We start from the raw sequence: 21,074 nt of genomic DNA, 5'->3' as shown, positions 1-21,074 counted from the left end.
ATGTAAAGTCTTCATTTGAACTCAAACTGCCTTTTATTCCCGATTAAATAAAATTACAGGTTGTTAAATACAATTGCAGTATGATAACCTTTAAAGAAACCTTTTATTATGGAAAAATTTCAAAATTATCTAAAAGTTGAGATAATGTGAATGCCTATGTACACAACACACGGCTTTAACAATTAGCAACTCATGACCACTCTTGTGTGATCTATCTCTGTACCCACTTTCTAACTCTCTTCCCATCCACTTTCTCCCTCCCCAAGCTGAATTATTTTGAATTCTAGATAGCATATCATTTCATCCATAAACATATCGGTATGCACTTCTAAGAGAACTAAAAAAAAAAATGCCATTTACCCATCTAAACATTCAACAATAATCCCTTAATATGAAATTTCTATTCAGTGTTCAAATTTTCCCAGTTGTTTCAGATTTTTTAATAATGTGTTCAAGTCAGGAACCAAATGAGATTCACAAACATCAACTGGTTGATATTTCCTTTATTTCTTTAAATAAATTGTCTTTCTCTTACAATTTATTTGTTGAAGAAACCAGTTCATTTGCCTGCACAGTTCCCAGCACACCAGACTTGCTGACTGCTTCTTCATACTGTTAACATACTCCTCTGTCCCCAATATTTCCTATAAACTTGCAATTAGATCTAGAAGCTTGATTATATTCTGGTCCAATTTTCTTGCAAGAATTCTTCACAGGTGATGTTGTATACCTTTGTTAGGAGTCACATATATGACTGTTTCTTTTTGTGAGATAAGCAGTTACTGATGATCAGTGGTTTCAACTTGGGCAAATTTGTCCCCCAAGGAGGCATCTGGCAATGTTTGGAAACATTTTTGGCTGGAACAACTTGAGGAAAGGTGGTGCTCCTGGTATATAGTGGACAGAGGCCAGGGATGCTGCCAAACATCCTACAAAGCAGAAGACAACCCTCAACAACTATCTGGCCCCAAATGTCAATAGTGCCAAGACTCAGAAACCCTGAGCTAGATCCTTTAAACAGTGGTTACAAACTCTTCTATCATTTCTTCATTTAGTAAGTGGAATATTACTATAAAGGGAAGCCTTGCCTCAACAATTGTATATAGTTGGTACCAAAGACAGGATAAATGCTTGACTCTTTCCTTTTATTTAGCTGTTTTCAAAACGATAAGTTGGTTCCCTCATATCCACCTAAGATAAGCAGTGAGGGTTCTGTTGGTTTTTAGTATCATTATGAACTCATGGATTTAAATATGCTTGCTGTGTTTCAGTCCACTGCAGTCATTCCTACTGATGCTCAAATCATCCTATATTTGGCCAGTGGAAACCTCTTAAGTTATAGCTCCAGAGTCCTTTTGACACTTCCCAGTAGTCTTATACAGCCTCCTCACTTGGTACCTCCTTCCAGAGGGAAATGGTGTTTAGAGAGTACAGTTTAGATGTGCTCATCACTACTATCGCTCCCTATTTTTATGAACACTACCAAACTTCCCTTTTAATCTTCCAGATTATTAGCCTTCAGCCAATGAAATCCTACTACACTGTTAAAAATAATCTGTCTCACTAGAACCATGTATGACACTTTCATACAACTCACACAGAACTATTAACTATGTAATATCACTCAGTAATATTAACATAATTAACGAATTAATATGTATTATATAATACATAAATAAAATATAACATAATAAATAAAATTCATTTTCACCCTATGGTGAGTAGACTGCTCACTCAAGTGTAATGAAACATTATTTATTAACTGAAGTCATTGATCTTAATTAATCTGAAAATTTCATAATTTAGGATGCAGTAAAGTAACTCAATCCTAATTCATCTCCAGCGGAGAAGTGGTTATCTAAGGGAGGTTTATTCAGTGAGGGACTATTTCTACTGGAAAACCACTCAGAGAAGTGCTATTTTTTGTTTGTTTGTTTGTCTGTTTGTTTCAAAAGCGAAGATTCCTAAAAGAACATCCTGGAACATATGTTACAACTTTCCAAAAAGCAGCACTAGTGGAGGTTAGAGATTTAGAAATCACACTAATCCAGAGAAAGACCTAGAAGCTGCTGGAGTAAGTAGCTAAATTTCTATTTGAGCACGGTACACGAGTTGCAAACATATCAACTCTATCCATAGAGAAGCTCAGCACAGAGCCAGGCATATAGTAAGCTCTCAATAAATGGTAAATGAAAAGTTTACATACTTCCTTCACTTCCTTGAAAATGCTTACAAACTCTTCATTGATGGCTAAACTTCTGCGTTCAATATCTCCACGTAAATTTCTTCGAGTGCGCAAACTATTTTCAACAAAAAAGGTTGAGAGTGCCTTGAGAGCTTCCAACATCTCCTACATAATTGATAATAAAAGAACATTATTGGGACCGATTTTCAAATGTTTTTCTAATCTCAAGCAAAAATTTAATGAAATCATTTCCAAATAATTTGTTTCCATTACACAATCCAAAATATATTGGATGACCTTCACATTACTGAACAGTAAACTTATTTCTGAGACACAATAAGGACATACTTACTTGTGTATTGTGACATATATACGTTATTCAATGCAGAATTGTTTGGAACTGCAAAGATTAGAAAAAACCGTAATGTCCATCTAAAAAGGATTGGTTTAAAGACATTATGATATAGCCATTGAAAAAAAGTGGAAATTCTTGGGACTTCCCTGGCAGCGCAGTGGTTAAGAATCTGCCTGCCAATGCAGGGGACATGGGTTTGAACCCTGGTCCGGGAAGATCCCACATGCCGCGGAGCAATTGAGTCTATGCGCCACAACTACTAATAAGTCTGTACTCTAGAGCCCGCGAGCCACAACTACTGAGCCCGTGCGCCACAACTACTGAAGCCCGCACGCCTAGAGCACGTGCTCCGCAACAAGAGAAGCCACCGCAATGAGAAGCCCGCGCACAAGAGTAGCCCCCCGTCGCCGAAACTAGAGAAAGCCAGCACGCAGCAACGAAGACCCAATGCAGCCAAAAATAAATAAATTTTTAAAAAATGAATTAACATTTAACAAGAAATAACTGCTGCGGCACTGTGCTAAGCATTTCACCTGGATTCTCTCATTGAACCTGCACAACAACCCTGAGGAGGTTACTGGCAGTATTCCCAATTTAGAAACTTAACATAAGCTCACAGAAGTTAAGGGACTTATTGAAACCATAATGCACCAATTTGGTGGTTATATCTAATAAGTGGTGGTCCCAGAGCCAATCTTTCTTACTCATTATAGTATAACGCTATTTTTTACACACCAATTCTTATTGACAGCTTACTGTCAGTTACCTAAAAATTTATCTATAAAAATAAAATTTATAGATAAAAATTCTGTATCTATAGATTAAAAATCCTATTTTTATCTATAAAAATGTATCTGTAAAACTCTCACTTAAACATAGTCTAAAATACGTATAAAAAATAAAAATTTATCTATGAAACTTATCTAAAAATTTTAGATAGAAACTTATCTATAAAACTCTCACTTATACACATTCTTTTTTCTTTATGCCACCATGGCATGACCAATATACCTAGCGACTCAGTGATACAGAAGAGATAATCTGCTACCACGGAAGGTGGAAAGTCCAATCTAAGTTTCAGGAGGTACTTGGGAGAGGATAAACTATCCTGTAAAGAAATACAAGATAGTTTACAAGATAAACTATCTTGTAAAGAAATACAGCATGAGCCCATACATCATAGACAGTGCTTAGCTCACAACAAAAACTAGTAGCCATGAGCAGGTGGTAGCCCTTTCACGCTGCAAATTATTTTAATTGTTTTCACCTGTCAATGGAAAGGATCAAGGATGCTTAGCCCTGATCTCCTGTTCCCCCTAAGCTCACCATTCGCGCTGTCTTATTTTGTAGTTTGCTCTTTTGCATTTTTCTTCTCCTGCCTGGGGCTCTCCTCTCCCCTCCCTGCTCAGACCCCCGACACCTGCGGGGGCAGGGGACTTCACCGTTTGCCTTCCCTATCCAGAGTCTTCGAAGAACAGTTTTAATTAAATATGGGGCAACACCCAGGAAACCTCTTTGCTCTTCCAGGGGCTCCTCGGCCTCCCCTTTCTCACCTGCCCCACACGGCAGCGCAGCGGGTCCCGCGGGCCTGGGGTCCCCTCCGCGGCGGGGACAGGGACGAGCCCGAGGGCGCCGGACAGATACCGCCCCCAGCCCGGGTCCGACCCGCGGACGACGCAGCACCCTCGACCCCGCCAGTCCCGCTCACCTTGTCGTTGTCCAGCCGTGTGTCCAGGATCTTACGCAGTTTCCGCGATAGCGGGTTGTTAGTCTGCGCCGAGGGCCCGCCGGCCCCATTGTTGAGGCCGTTGGCAGCCCCGGTGGCGGGCACTGCTACTACTTCCCCGCTGCCCTCGGCCATAGCGCCGCACGTCCCGCCCCCCAACTCGGCCCCAGCTACCTTAGCCCAGAGCACTGACGCGCCGGCAGCCCAGTAGCGCGCCGGCAGCCCCGTAGCGCGCAGACGCGCGTCTGCCGCGCAGGCGCGCGTCTGCCGCGCATGCGCCCTCGGAAGGCTCTGCTTCGCCCACTCCTGTGCCGCCAGGCTGCTAGGAGTGGTAACAGCTGCTGGGAGGGTAGAGAAGTTGGGGGAGGCGGAGCAAGACCCGCCGGGTGAGAGGAGAGTAACGCGAGATTTTGCAAAGTGGACTGAAATTCAAATCAGGTTTGGAGTTTGGGAATTACGGTTTATGGGATTAAAGGCACTTCGGGGTCCTGAATCTGTGAAAGTCTGAGCTAGACTTAAGTAAAATACACTGAGGCCTGTGCCTGGGCAACTGTGTTCAGTAGAAGCTAACTCTAGTTAAATTCGCTTTAGAATACTTTGTAACTGTTTCCTGCTATGAAGGAGATTTAAATGCAGATGTGGAAAGAATTCCAAAATATAGTATGTGAAAAAGCAAGGCGAGTTACAGTGTGTATAGTGTGATCACTTGTGTGGTGTGTGTGTGGTGTGTGTGTGAAATAGAGGTACGTGTAAATTTAGGCTTTTTTTTTTTCAGGATGACATTCCTTTGGAAGAGAGGCTTCCAATTTTCATTTTGCACCTTTCCAAACGGACTGAATTTTCTAATCTTCCCCGTGGGTTACTTAGTATGTCAACAGCGGTTATTAAGGTAAGGTAATTATGGCCTACTTTTCTGTGTTTATTTGTACTTCTCTGAATTTGCAATTGTAAAAAAAAAAGGAAACAAAATAATTTGAAAATTAGGATGATATAGTAGGATGAAGACAGGGAAATTATTGCAAAATTTAAATATATTTAAAGCAATTTATATATTTTTTAATGTTCATCTATCATTCTTTTATAAGGCTAATTATAAATACTAAGTTAAGGGCTTGAAATCAATACTTTTCAATAGTTCAAATCAGTATTTTCCAACAGTTAAAATAAATATTCAGGTAAGCCTCATTAGAGACCTAGGTTTTATATATATATATGTGTATATGTAATATTTATATATAACAATTTTTATTGAAGATAAAGGTTTTCTTTTATTGAAAATGTAAAAGATATTTATGTATATTGAACTTCCTTAATATAGTAGACACTGAAAGTATTAGAGACAGGCTCCGACCTAAATATTTTAATTTAATGGGAGAGCAAATACATGCATGTAAAAGAGTAAAGCATTTTTATATAACAAAGCATTTTTTTAATAAATTTATTTATTTGTTTTTGGCTGCGTTGGGTCTTCGTTTCTTCACGTGGCTTTCTCTAGTTGTGGCAAGTGGGGGCTACTCTTCGTTGCGGTGCGTGGGCTTCTCATTGTGGTGGCTTCTCTTTGCTGTGGAGCATGGGCTCTAGGTGCGTGGGCTTCAGTAGTTGTAGCATGTGGGCTCAGTAGTTGTGGCTCGAAGGCTCTAGAGCGCAGGCTCAGTAGTTGCGGCGCACAGGCTTAGTTGCTCCGCAGCATGTGGGAAAGCATTTTTATATAACCACAGAAGAACCATGCTGAAGTGTAAAACGTGGACATACTTACCTTCCAAGTATCAGTTGAAAGGAGGGCCACTTCAATTTCCCCCTCTTCCCCTTTGGTTAGTTATTAAAGCTTTCCTGCTCTTTGGCTTCTGAAATAAGTGGAAGTCACATCATTTTGGTCACTGTGACTTCATCAAAGTATAATATGGCATTTATTAAAGCCACGTCTGGTGAATCACAGAATAAAATAGAATGCTCAGTCCTCTACATTCTTCTCTGTATTAAAAACAATAGTTTCTATTATTTAGTGTCCAAATTTATTGAGAATCAGGCTCAATGCTGGATCCTTTTAATACACTATTGTTATCTGCATAACTACCCTGCAACATAGGGATCATTACCATTTTATCATGTCATTAGTATTCTGTTTATGATGAGTAATCCAAGGCTACAGAAGTCTTTCGGAGGACATAAGGCTACCTCACATCTCATCGTTAGTTACCAGCTAAGTTGACAGTAATTTTCAAATTCTACTACTGCTTCCTCAGTTTTCATTTTGAGTTGTGTACACCTCTCACTTGGAATGTAGGCAAAAACTTTTGCAGCCAAACTTTCAAATGTATTCTGTGTCAGTGTTGCCTTGACACTGTTCTTACTACCTTTGCACTGACACCAGCACTATTTCTCGAAAACAGATTTGGTCCTATTACTTTTTCGCTTTAAAAACCATAATGGCAGTTACTGAAGTAAATAACGTTTTAGTATAGTGTACACACACCCTTCATAATCGGATCTCAGAGTACCACTGTAGTTTTATTTCTAGGTACTTGTTTGTGATTACAACACTCAAGCCACCTGTATTTTTGGGGCCACAAACACATCCCAAACTTTTAAGTCCCCATACATTGGCTCATACAACTCACTCTTCCAGGAATGTGTGCTCCTGTGAAACTGGTGAAATCCTATTTATCCTTCTGGCTCCACTCAAATATCACTTCTTCTCTGTACCTTCACATAGCTCCCCATCTGGCCTTGGGCAGAATGAATTGATATGTCATGCAAATTCCATAGCACTTAATATAATACAACACCTCTAATAACTTGTGTCATACAATTATTTTTAAATTTACTTAAGTTTTGTGTTCCTCCACTAGACTCTAAGTACCTGGATGATGGGGACTTTGCCCTCCTGGTTTCCAGCACAATATCGTACACAATATATGTGCTGATTAAAGGCTTACTGAATGAAAAGTATTGAAATGAAGTGTTTGTGTTTTTTTAATTTTATTAATTTTGGCTGTGTTGGGTCTTCATTGCTGCGCACGGGCTTTTCTCTAGTTGCGGCGACTGTGGGCTACTCTTCGTTGTGGTGTGTGGGCTTCTCGTTGTGGTGGCTTCTCTTGTTGCAGAGCACGGGCTCTAGAGCACAGGCTCAGTAGTTATGGCTCACGGGCTCTAGAGGACAGGCTCAGTAGTTGTGGCACACGGGTTTAGCTGCTCCGCAGCATGTGGGATCTTCCCGGACCAGGGATTGAACCTGTGTCCCCTGCATTGGCAGGCAGACTCCCAACCACTGCACCACCAGGGAAGTCCCGAAATAAAGTTTTACAGCTTTATAAGTTAGAGTTTTTTTCTTTTGAAGTGTAGTTGATTTACAATGTTGTGTTAGTTTCTGCTGTACAGCAAAGTGATTCAGTTATATATATGTATATATATAAATTATTTTTCAGATTCTTTTCTATTATAGGTTATTTCAAGGTATTGAATATAGTTCCCTGTGCTATACAGTAGGACCTTGTCGTTTATCTATTTTGCATATAGTAGTATCTGTTATCCCAAGCTCCTCATTTATTCCTCCCCTTCTTCCCCTTTGATAACCGTAAGTTTGTTTTCTATGTCTGTGAGTCCATTTCTGGTTTATAAATAAATCCATTCGTATCTTTTTTCAGATTCCACATATAAGTGACATTATATGATATTTGTCTTTCTCTGTCTGACTTACTTCACTTAGTATGATAATCTCTAGGTCCATCCATGTTGCTGCAAATGACATTATTTCATTCCTTTTTATGGCTGAGTTATATTCCATTGTATAAATCTTCTCTATCCATTCATCTGTTGATGGACACTTAGGTTGCTTCCATGTCTTGGCTATTGTAAATAGTGCTGCTATGAACATTGAGGTGCGTGCATCTTTTCAAATTAGAGTTTTCGTCTTTTCCAGATCTATGACCAGGAGTGAGATTGCTGTATCATACAAAAATGAACTCAAAATGACTGAAAGACTTAAATATAAGACATGAAACTATAAAACTTCTAGAAGAGAACATAGGCAAAAAATGCTCTGACATAATCATAACGTTTTCTTAGATCAGTCTCTCAAGACAAAAGAAATAAAAGCAAAAATAAACAAATGGGGCTTACTCGAACTTATAAGCTCTTGCACAGCAAAGGAAACCATGAACAAAACGAAAAGGCAACCTACGGAATGGGAGAAAATATTTGCAAATGATGCAACCTACAAGGGCTTAATATCCAAAATATACAAACAGCTCATACAGCTAAATATCAAAACAAACAAACAATCAAAATATGGGGAGAAGACCTAAACAGACATTTCTCCAAAGACATACAGGTGGCCAACAGGCACATGAAAAGATGCTCAACTTCCCTAATTATTAGAGAAATGCAAATCAAAACCACAATGAGGTTTCACCTCACACTGGTCAGGATGGCCATCATCAAAAAGCCTACAAACAGTAAATGCTGGAGAGGGTGTGGAGAAAAGGGAACCTTCCTGCACTGTTGGTGGGATGTAAACTGGTGCAGCCACTATGGAGAAGAGTATGGAGTTTCCTTGAAAAACTAAAAATGGAATTAGAGTTCTTCATTGCAATGAATAGGAACTGACTGGGGCTGACTTCAATAGAAATTTATTTGACAAGAGGATTTGGGGTAAGTCTCAAAATTAATAGCAAGGATGAAGGACCACACTTGGAAGAGAACATGGGGAAACAAAAGGAAGCTGGGGACACATTGCCGTCATCAAGATCACTCCAGAGAACAGCTCATCGTGGACCCCAATGTCATTACTGCTGAAGCCTGGACCGAAAGGTCACCTCACCCACTGACCCTGAAGTTTAGGATGCCTCCACCGCACAACTGCCGGCGCTGTCTCTGGAGACTGTTGTTTAAAATTATACCACCTCCTGAGGAGTTGTCCCCATCTATGCTTTTTGTGTCAGTTTCTCTTGATTCCCTGCAGTGCCAATTTCTTTGTGTCCTCAGGTTTTGTTTCTACATTTGTGTGTCTGCTTAGTTGAACCTAAAGCACATGTCCATGCTCTGTTTTCTACAAAGGCTGAGAAATCGAGTATGAAATTTTTACCTTTCATTGTTAGTTATGTCAATTTCTCCATGAAAGTCCTAGTAACATGTACTGTCTCTCCTGTGTATTTCTCTCAGGGACTTTGAAGCATCGGTCCCACATTTCCTATCTCTTTTTAATCACGACTCCCTGCGCCTTTTCTTTGCATCTTCTGTTACCTGCTTTACTGCCTAGTCCTTGATTTTTAGGCATTGAGGCTTCTCACATGGAGATAGTTCCTGATTTCTCTCTTTTCTCTGAAACCTCATGAATTTTGAAAGCTGCTTCAAATTTTTCGTTTTCTTTTTTTGATTCAGGCGTATTTTCTGCCGCAGTTCTCATCCTTCAGTTTGTCCTTAAAATTCTCCAATTTTAAAGTTTCATAACTGAAACCTTAGCAGTCATGAATGTAATGATTTCATACCTCTTTAGCAATAAAATGATTTCAAACCTGCACATGAAATCTGCAGAATGAATAACTGCGGCTGGTCTGACTGGAGCCTGGGTAAGGGCCGGCTTTCTTTGCTAAGTACACCTTTTTTTCTCATCTGTGCAGCCTCCCCTTGGCTGCCTGTACCAGTTGGAGTTTGGGGTTGCAAAGTAACAGACAGTGTAATTTACTGGAAGGAGGTGAAGGCAGCTCAAAGAACTGAAGGCTGAAGGTCCAGCTGGGAACCAGCAGCAACTCAGGATCTCAGTAAGTGGAACCACTTGTTGGTTTTTAGGGCACTGCTGCTAATTCTTTTTTCTGCTTTTGCTCAACATTCGAAGTCCTAAAGCGAGTAAACTTTGACCACACGCCCATCCATTGGTCAGGACACCATGTTTTATGGTTCCAACCTGTTCGCAAACCAAACTTGAGTGCGCTCAGGCAAAGCACAGCAAAGCCAATCTACCAACACCAGGTTGTAGTGAAGAAAAGTGCAGCATTTCTTGCAAAGTGCCAAGCGTGGGACAAAGCAAGGGAAACGTGAAGCTCACGCTCAAAAGACCAGAACTCCCCAGTGGCTTTCAGGGCAGGGTTTTTAAAGACTGTGAGGGACAGAGTCCCAGGATGCACGATCGGCTTGTGCAGAATTCTCTGATTGGTTGATGGTAAGGTAACAGGGTGATGTTTCAGGAATCTCCGTCGTCAACCTTCTGGTTCCAACCAGTTTGGGCTCTACGTGCTGGTGGTCAGCATGCAGTTAACTTCTTCCATCTGGTTGGGGTTTTAGTATCTGTCAAACGACTCAAGGATATGACTAAGGATTTTATCTATAGCCATTGAGGAAGAATTAAAGGTTCTTGATTTTGTTTTATGAGTGAACTACTATGATATTGTCTTGTTTGACTGTTTTCCTTTGTTTCTGCATTTTTTTCACTTCTCTGATTAAATTTGCTCTTTGGAACTCTGGAAAGGCCTAGGAGGCTAAAGCTTTTTACAAACAAGAGGCAGGGGACATGAGGATGTCTGTGCCTGGGAAGGCCCTACAGGGTCCTGCTTGGTTTCAAACCCAACAGCACACAGTACTGGAGAGGTAATTCTGGTCAACATAATAACTATAAATTTGTGGTCTGTGAGACAGATTAGGAAATAATCTATATTTAAAAGGTGCAAAATCCAACTAGATAAAGAGTTTAGTTACAGCCCCAGCACTGGGGGTAGATGGGACTGTCATGCAGATTTTAATTAGCTTCCAGCAAACAGAGATTAGTTGCAACTCAGTGGGGTGGGAGATAGTGTGAGTATGAGATGTTGTGCACCCAAATTAGACAATTATATTTATGACAGGGGTTATAGTAAGAGTTGTGTCAGAAGTTAGTGTAAAAATAAAATGGCTAAGAAGTAGCCAGATGAAACCATTTCTAGATAAACAGGATTGGCATATTAACAGGCAGCTCAGGTAGATTATTCTGGAAATTGCCACTAGGTTCCAGGTCTCTGTCCAGAATCTCTAACCACAGCCTGAAATTTTTTGAGTAAAGAGATGATAAAATGACTTAGCAACTCCAAGCATATGTAAAAATAAGCATGGAGAAAATAATGATAAAATCCTTGGAATCAATATTTTTGTACCAGTTTGGAATGTTAAGGGCAAATCTAGGTGACCACAACTGCAGAAAATAAATGAAAAAGAAAATGGGAAATTTGAGCAGTGTATATAATCATCTGAAAAATATAGGTTGTCTTGTTTTTAAATCTGACATATTAAACTTGTAATTTCAACTTGAAAATTTTTTGTGTGTGATTTTAATTTTAAAAGGTATAATAGTATTTGATAAGTTTTAACAGCATTTATAAGTTTAAATAAATCTGAATCATCAAATCTTTATTATTAGGTTTTCAAGTATCATTTATGTACTTAAGAATATTTTGTGTGTTAGGTTTGTAATTCCACCTGCTTATCTGTTTGAAGTACTTTAGAAAACCAGATATATGAAATATTTAAGTTGAAAGTTTTAGATAATTAAGTCAATCACAAAAAAATTCTTAAATATTTAGGGGAACATAACTTGCATGACTTTAATATGAAATATTTAAAATAATACATGAATTAAATTTATGAGTTGTACTTAAATGCTTGGGGAAATTTAATATCTTAAATTTAGAAACAAGTTGAGTATTAATTAACAATCACTAAGTTTGTAAGTAGATTTACTTAATATTTAAGTTGTATCTTCAACTTACAATCAAAATTGTAAGGTATGAACTATTAGTGAAAATGAATGCAGATGTAAGAATTCGTTTCTACACACAAAAGCTATCTTTATACATTTTTAAAAAACCCCAAAAACCTTAATTATCAAGTGATAATTCTCCAGAAAGCTACTGATATGTTGAAACCACTGGTAAAATGGTTGGTACCCTGGTTCCAGAGTCAGAAAGCCTGGTTTGAATCTCAACTCTGCCACTATATGCCCCCGGGCAAGTCATATTTTGCCTCCAATTCTCAATCTCCTCCTGTACAAAATGCTATAACACTACCTGGGTTATTGAGTAATGAGGACTAGATGAAGTAAGATGGGTGTAGGAGGTATTATATAATCAAGAAAGTAACACGTAGTTGCCACATTTATCTGAGCTATTTCACACACTCTCAGTGGAACTATGCAATAATCCATTCCTGCCCAAGTTTCATACAACAGTCCCACATTATCAGATAAATAAAGCATATATATTTTTTCACACACTTCCTATCTCCTTTCAGCCTCAAGTTTCATCTGGCACTCACGTGTACGCATACATGTAAATACATAGTTTAATACTAAGGTGTAAACATCCGTGCACTTTCCAGAGTTTCTTCTGGCCATTCCCTCTTTCCTTATACATATGCATGTATTCTCCAATAACAAGCCTCATTGTGTCTACTTGTTCATTCTTGTGGTCCGAATCTACAGGGTTGCCAGCTGGCCTCTCTTACTTAACACATACTACACGTAATCGCCAGATAGTAATGTCTCCAGTTTAAATGGCCACAGGTACTATTTTCATTGTCCAATTTCTGTGCTGCAGCTTTAGCGTAGAAACCATCTGTTTCCCCTTCTTTTGATTTGGTCGCCACCTGCCACTGTTCTGCATAGGTCTGACAGCTTTTGGCTTTTAATTGATTGTTACTGATTTTGTTTCCAGAATAGATGAGTCCATGGCCTCTTATCAGAATTAAGCAGTCCACCAGTCACAGGGAACCTGATGTCTGTTGAACTCTTTTTCTGCTTGAGTTTCCCACCTACGCTGCGCTGTGCTTTGGCCGTCACATCCATCCCTTTGCCCGGAACGCATTTCCTTTCTTCCTCCCTTGACTATCACTTACTCATTCTTTTAGAGTCTCAGGAGCCTCCTCTTCCAAAAATGTACCGAGTCAGGCCAGCTGTCCCTTCCATGTGCTCTTGAATCACCCTCCAGGTGGTTCTCTCACTGCACTTTCACACTCTGTGTCATTATCGACACATTTTTATGATATTATTCGCGCTAATCTGTGAGCTCCCTGAGTCCAGAAACCATCTCATTCATCTTTGAATACTTGGCACTTCATGCAGTTTCTGTAATGTTGTTGGAATTTGATAAGTATTTGTTGAATAAATGAAAAATTAATATGAATAAATGAATAGACTGATGTATTTGAATAAACGATGACCCAAATTGTAGAAAATATATTCTGTTCTAAACCAAGCTGAAAACACAGCATTTCTGTTAATATTAATGTCCTCACCCTTCATTCATTTACCCAGAGGAGAAACTCAGGGTTATCTCTGCTTCATCTCCACTACGCCCCTCACTTTCCCTGGTAATGAATCGTGTATTGAAATCCTTCACAGAACTCTCGTATCTATGCCTCTAGCTCCCCCTTCCTAGTCCCATCGGTACCTCCCTATTCAAGACCAGAATTTTCTCAACAATTTATTAACCACTTCCCTTCTTTCTGTTTCACAGTTCATTATAAAATAGTCTTTTATGGTCCGTGAAATAGTCTCATAGTACATTGGTACCAGATTTTTTTCTTAAATACAGTTCTTGATATGTCTTCATGTATTGATATATCACTTCCTGGATCAAAACCTTCAATGCATCCCTATTCCAAATGTAAAGCAGCGATCCCCAAACTTTTCAAAAGTATCACCCCCCTTCAGCTAAAACATGTTGAGAGTGTGCAGTGTACAGATACATACATATTTATAACTATATATTTAAGTTATGACTGTAATAACATGCTAGAGACATAAACGGGCATACGTTGCATTATTTAACAGGCACAAAAACATAAAAGGTTGAGATAAAGAGAAAATATATTTTGAATAATTTTTATTTTATTAAGGTTCAAAGAACTTTTTAAATCTAAATTTTTATTATTCATATACATGTTTACTTACATATGCATACAATTTATAGATATGTCTGCTTAATTATTTTAGTTTAAAAGATTTTATATGTATTTATTCATATTTATGGTATGTATATATATATATATATATGCTTCATTATTTTTTAAAACTTTGGTTAATACTTTGTGATACAGCAACTGAAGTGGCTGCTCTCATTCCAAGTTCAGTTTATTTTAATACCTCGTTCAAGGGCTGTCATGGAAAAAAAACTCAGGATTTCGCAAAGGCACAATACTATTATACCGTTGATAAGAAGTTTCCTCATAAATAACATGGGGTCTATACCTATATTTCAAATGTCACTTTTTCTAATACTATTTCTTATCACCTCTCATTAGATTATCCTTGGTTTTGTCTTGTAATGTAGGTGATGGACATCTTATACTTGGAGGATAAGGAATGTCAGCTCTGCCACATTTTAATTTATTTGTGATTGTATTATTAGTACTATCTTCAATCTGTGGGTTCTCTGAAGGCATCTTTTTAGGCTGTTTGCCATTTTGGAGGATGTTTAGTTAAACTTAAATGACATAATCTATAATCCACCAAACTGGACCCTCACGTCTGCAAACTCATTGCAAGGTAGCCTGTTGCAGTGAGCAACACACTGAAAACTAGCAAAAAACGATGACTCCCTCCCAATCCTGGCATTATGGAGCACCCACCCTTCCCTCAGGATGCCTCCCCGACTGTACATGACATGAGATCTATGACCTTGAAATGTGGAGGGTGAGGGAACTAGAGTCAACCCATAGAGTGCATTTCAGTAATGCATCATTTCTTTCATTTCTAACATTAAAAATTAAAACTAAATAAAAGTTTTGACATCATCTTGCACCCCATTGCGCTCTCCACTCTCTGACATCCATCCTGGGGTTATGTCCCTTGTTGGAGCACACCAGTGTAGAGAATCAAGTCCATAGTGCTGTCTCTGGCTTCCAGCTGCTTTGTAATTTGACCCCAACCCATCTGAGAAATATATCCTTATATTTTACTCTCATTGCTTCCCTATACCTATCTTATGCTGCACTGCGAGCATTTAATCCCCTTCTTCTAAACGTGCCCAGTGCCTTTCATCCCCACCGTGCACATGCCCACTCTTCTGCCTTATATGCTCTCCCCACTTTACTTCTGTATCCCCACCTACCATTTGTCTCCTTCATGAAACCTTCCATTTGGGTATCATCCCTTTTACCTCATCTGAACAAAGTTTCATAGAAGTTAAAGGTTCTCTTTGGCACTTGAATTAGAAAGAATTATGTGCATGTATTATCTGTTCTATGGTCAGGTTAAACACCTTTAAGAAGAGGTGCTGGGTCTCATTAATTTTTCTATTCCTAAGTTATCTTGCAAATGTCTTGGCACATAATAGGTATTCATTCGGAGGCAGTGCGATACTGTAAAGCAATATGGGCTTTGGAATCAAAGAGACCTGACTCATGGGAGAAGGATTAGCATTTTGGTGAAAATTTTAGAAAGGAAGAACCCTCTATCATTTCAAAATAACCGACAAGGGAATGGTCACACATTTACTGTCAGTAGACGCCAGCCGACAATCCCTTGAGAGGTGCAGAAGAGACTTCTCCACGTGGTGTGACATCAAATTGAAGTTCCTTTCAATGGCATGCGTCTATGATTTGGAGCAGAAAGAAAACACCAAATCTCTAAAGGCCACTCCCAAGGAAGATGCTGTTATATTTTAAAGTCATCTGCCATATCTCAATTGTATTAACCATTTCTGGTCTTATTTATTGACTAACACATATATAAGATACCATTTTAAGAACAGGAAGTGATTTCAGGTTTTGATAGGTTTGCTTATCCTTTTACAAGTTAACTAGCTCAATAATTGATTATGTCCCAGCTTATTCTGGAGGACTGGCTGTCCTGCTGCTAACAAGAATTATTCAATCTGTTAATTCAGTCTGATATCATCCAGCCATGTTCCATAGGCACAGATAATGAAGGCAATTTATGTAATGGAAGTTACATAATTTATTGCAGGGCTAGTTTTTCTATCTTCCACACCCAGTTTTGACCATTCAGCGATCAGAAGAAATAGTTGCAAGTATTGTTGATGACCAGAAGAACTGTTACTCTCCTCCCAGCACAAAAGTATAAAGTACACACACACACATGCACACCCATGCATTCACACGCATACGTCCATGGTGCTTGAAATAGCATTAGAGTTTCTTCTGGGAGATAACGTGGCAGTGCCCTTTTTCATTGAAACTGATGCTCCTGGAAGGTACCCCGTACCTATTTGTGGTGTTCTTATTTTCCAGTTTGGGAAACAGAAAGATGTGTTACTGGATTAAGGATAGTGCGAGTGAAAAATGACATGGGACCTTGAAGTAGCTTAAAAATAGGGAAACATCCATGTGTGGAGCAAGCGGAGGAAAGGTCCCAGTAATCCAGTCATTCCTCATGACTGCCCCGATGCAGCGCCACCCTCGGCTCCTAATACGCCCCAGGCCTGGAAGTGCACAGCCTGTCAGCAATCAGAACTGACTTTTTCTTTTTTCTGGCCACACCGTGTGGCACGTGGGATCTTAGTTCCCCAACCAGGGATCCAGCCCGAGCCCCCTGCACTGGAAGTGCGGAGTCTTAACCACTAGACCACCAGGGAAGTCCAGAACTGACCTTTTAGAATGTTTTAAATTCTGCCACCTTTGAATATCTGAGGATGCCCACTGGGTGTTTATATGGAGGGAAGTTTTAGTGTCTGTATGTGAATCAAATCGAAGAGTGCAAATTCTCCACTTTATTTAACCAGTCCCTTTATACTGTGCTTACCTACCATGTTCACGCAATCCTCTCCCCTATTTAACTTTCCCCAGTACAGTGGAAAGGAAAATTAACTCACCTGGAATTCAGAAAATTATAGTGAAGCTTTTAAAAAGTGTTGACTATTTTTTAATAAATTTATTTGTATTATTTATTTTCTTTTGGCTGTTTTGGGTCTTCATTGCTGCGTGCGGGCTTTGTCTAGTTGCGGTAGCGAGCGGGGGCTACTCTTCGTTGCAGTGCACGGGCTTCTCATTGCAGTGGCTTCTCTTGTTTCGGAGCACGGGCTCTAGGCGCGCGAGCTTCAGTAGTTGTGGCGCACAGGCTCAGTAGTTGTGCACACAGGCTTAGTGGCTCCTCGGCATGTGGCATCTTCCCGGACCAGGGATCAAACCTGCGTCCCCTGCATTGGCTGGCGGATTCTTAACCACTGCGCCACCAGGGAAGTCCGTAAAAAGTGTTGACTTTTTATCCTCGTCACAGACCCACTGAGTCTCTTAAGATTGAGGAAGAGGAAGATTTATATTAAAAAGGAAAGAAAGGGGCTTCCCTGGTGGTGCAGTGGTTGAGAGTCCGCCTGCCGATGCAGGGGACACGGGTTCGTGCCCCAGTCTGGGAAGATCCCACATGCCGCGGAGCGGCTGGGCCCGTGAGCCATGGCCGATGAGCCTGCGTGTCCGGAGCCTGTGCTCCACGATGGGAGAGGCCACAGCGGTGAGAGGCCCATGTACCGCAAAAAATAAAATAAAATAAAAAATAAAATAAAAAGGAAAGAAAGAAACGAGGAAGGAAGGGTGGGAGGGAAGAAAGGAAAGGAAAGGTTTTAAAAGGAAGAAAGAAAATGCTCCCTGCATATTTTCTTTTACTACTAAACAATTTTGGGAGTCTCTAATCCAGTGGTTATTCAAAGTGATTCCTCAATGCAGAACTTCATCATCACCTGGAAACTTGTTAGAAATATAGATTCTCAGGCCCTGCCATAGGCCCACTGAACTGGAAATTCTGAAGGTGAGGTCCAGCAAACTGTTTTAACAAGTCCTCCAGAAGCTTCTGATACGTGTTGACTTTTGTGTTCTGCTGCTCTGTGTTTTTCAGTAAAAGCACATCCATAGGTGATAGGCCCCAAGGAGAAGCTTCATTTCTACAATAATTTTGTTATTCTTTCTCTCTGGTTCTCACAAACCCAAGGAGGTTGTAATAAAATAAATGTATAAAAAATGGAATTTGTATTATGGTTACTGCATACATGCTTCACTAATCTCCTAGCTTGTGGTACAATACATGTGTTATTTACCCATATACCTCACAGCAAAACTTAGTATAACGCCTCATACCGTCAATAAATATTTATTAATGAACAAATAAACTTTTCTCTTATAAAAAGCAAGTTTTCTGTTTGGAATTTACAAATGCATCCAGTTAGGATGGGGGATCTTTAATTACTGTTTGGTGGGCACATGTTCATCTGATGTTGCAAACATGATACATGTGTTTATAGCTAAGTGGAAGTTAATTACCACGATCAAGAAGAACAATTCAAAAAAGCATCCTACTAATTTTGGATCAACAGCATCCTCTTTTCATACTAAGGAAAATCAGTCTTCGTTCAGTCCCAGGTCCTTAAAATATACTCAATAAATCAGATTGATGATGACAATATTGACACCAGGGTTATCACGCCTTTAGATACAAATCTCATTTGGGAAATTTTCTGTCATTCCTGGCAACCTAAAACAAATTTATGCTGGTCAGAAATTGGAAAATAATCAAACACAGACAGTTATGAGCAATTTCTCTCACGATTACAGACTTATGGCTCAGTTCATCAATATTTGAATTACATGTGTGTAGCGCAATGGTTGTTAAACCGTTTCTCTACAAACTACAAATTAATATTAATGAGAAATTCAATGGCACTCAGCAGCAGCATTCTGTCACTGTACTAGAGTAATCATTGATTTTTATTTTAAATATTAATGCAATGCAATTTTTGTCAGCTTAAAGCAGTAATCTCACAGAAACAGCAAGACCTAAGTCAGGTGAGACTCTATTACAGGAGGTTTGAAAGCAAAGCTGCCCACAGGGACTGGTTAGTAAAACTGGAATTGCTCTCCAGCAATTGGCATATGATTATGAACAACTGTCTCCTAATTAATAGCTGACCCCTGGGGTTATTTGGTTTGCAGTTTGGGGCCTATCTGTTTCAAGAGCTGCCTAGTGTCAGAGATGGAGTGGTTCATTCTGAACAAGAAATTCAATCGTGAGGCGAAGGAACGGAGCCACCAAAACCAGCTGGCGCTTCGTACCAGAGGAGAGAAGAGTAGAGAGAAAAGCTTGGGGAGGTGTGACAACAGGTGAACAGCAACCTTTGCGATGAACCAACATATTGGTGTGAGAGGCCTGATAAAATGTGGATGCGTGTTATTGAGCCAGCCCTATTCTTTACGTCTGAAGGAGCAAAAACAGTGTGCTCTAATAATCTCAGAGTAAACAGATTTTTCTTTAGGGGAGGTTCTTTAATCAAAACATGATTCCAAAGCCTAATTAGCAGAAATCACACCCAATCTCTCTTTGGGACCACAGACCAGAAAGCATACCAGATGAATGATGATATAAAAGGAGAAATCTGGGGCTTCCCTGGTGGCGCCAGTGGTTAAGAATCGCCTGCCAATGCAGGGGACACGGGATCGAGCGTGGTCCGGGAAGATCCCACATGCCGTGCAGCAACTAAACCCGTGCGCCACAACTACTGAGCCTGCAAGCCACAACTACTGAAGCCCACGCAGCTAGAGCCCGTGCTCCGCAACAAGACAAGCCACCGCAGTGAGAAGCCCATGCACCGCAACGAAGAATAGCCCCCGCTCACCGCAACCAGAGAAAGCCCGCGCACAGCAACAAAGACCCAACACAGCCAAAAATAAATAAATTAAATAAATAAATTTATTTAAAAAGTTTTTTTTAATAAAAAAAAGGAGAAATTCTCTCTTACACAATTCCAGGCTATCCCTTGAAGTCCTATTTCTAAAGCTTATTTTCTACTTTTTAAGGTAAAGGATAGGCACTGTTATTAATTTTGTTACTAACACTAAAAAGCTTATAAATCACCTGCCTCTGATAGGAAATTGATATCAAAATAAAAATTACTGGTGAAGTATATGTCTACATACTTTGCCATGCTTGACACAAATTTACAATGATGGATTTTTAAATTGAAAATTTATTTTAAAGTCACCAATGTTCCTCATTCCCATGTAACTTTATAAAGCAACGTAAAATTTTTGTAAGCTCTTTTTTTTAAAGAAAACAATGAAAATGCCATAACGTGCCACTGCATTTGTTTTAATTCCACATGTTAATTAACCTTGTTTTCTGAAGCAATAGATGTCAATTTACAGGGTGACTTACTTAAAAAATAGAAAGCAAATTTAATTATTTGTTGAAATTATGGTATCCTGCAAGAGATAAGGGATAATTTAAATTAAGTATAACAAAAGAACATCTAGTTAACTCATAGGCAATGACATTAATGATTTAATAATGAGATTTTTTTCCCCACCAGAGATAGATTAAAATGCAGATATTGGACAGAAAAATTAGTGCATGTTACTGAGCCTAATATTTCCATTTGCTTCCAGTTGGTGTAAACAGTACACCCTGGTAAAGCCTTATGTTTAATTCAAAGAAGGTACTATTTGCCCAAGTGATCGAATTGTGATGAAAAGTAAAACTAGTCACACTTTTTTTACCTTTAAAATGCTGTGTTTATAATAACTGTGTATGTTTGTGTATTTTGAAGGGCCATACACCATATGGAGCTTTGATTATTACATATGTGAAATTACTACATTAAATGTATTTTGGGAGCAAGATAGAGTAGAAATATTAAACAAAATAAGTTTGAGATTATTAATATGAACACATTTTATACATTTGTATATAAATTTTCATTTTGTACACATGAATGATTAAATACACAAATTATTCATTTATAAATGGTAATATAAGTAGGGGGGAAAATACCAGATTTTTCAAGAAGTAAGAGAGATCATGTGTGAGGGGGGGATGCATAGAAAAAAAAAGGCATCACTAAAAA

General features: G+C 39.2%; 2 protein-coding genes across 14 annotated transcripts in view; one reads left to right on the top strand and one right to left on the bottom strand.

Moving 5' to 3' along the window:
* The window catches only part of COG6 (component of oligomeric golgi complex 6), a 279,679-nt gene extending 275,156 nt beyond the window's left edge, over positions 1–4,523 (bottom strand). For 8 of the 13 annotated variants that reach the window (XR_009559811.1, XR_009559812.2, XR_009559813.1 and 5 more), the window contains exons 1-2: positions 4,249–4,523; positions 2,207–2,350 (exon numbers count right to left, since the gene is read on the bottom strand). Coding sequence is in view for 2 of the 13 variants with exons in the window: in XM_060288159.2 (XP_060144142.1) it covers positions 2,207–2,350; positions 4,249–4,401 (297 nt within the window). In the remaining 11 variants the exon portion in view is untranslated. The remainder of the gene's footprint in view (positions 1–2,206; positions 2,351–4,248) is intronic. The other 5 variants (XR_009559819.2, XR_009559820.2, XM_030882439.2 and 2 more) reach the window with 3 other exon arrangements.
* A 54-nt stretch (positions 4,524–4,577) lies between these two features.
* Positions 4,578–21,074, top strand: part of LHFPL6 (LHFPL tetraspan subfamily member 6) — a 255,452-nt gene continuing 238,955 nt past the window's right edge. Inside the window, exons 1-2 of the mRNA XM_030882445.2 lie at positions 4,578–4,704; positions 5,042–5,155. The gene's annotated coding sequence lies outside the window, so the exon portion shown is untranslated. The remainder of the gene's footprint in view (positions 4,705–5,041; positions 5,156–21,074) is intronic.

Source organism: Globicephala melas, chromosome 18 (genome assembly GCF_963455315.2).
Source record: "Globicephala melas chromosome 18, mGloMel1.2, whole genome shotgun sequence".
Lineage (NCBI taxonomy): Eukaryota > Metazoa > Chordata > Mammalia > Artiodactyla > Delphinidae > Globicephala > Globicephala melas.
The sequence above is the reverse complement of the archived record's forward strand: the minus strand, read 5'-3'. Positions and strand labels throughout refer to the sequence as shown.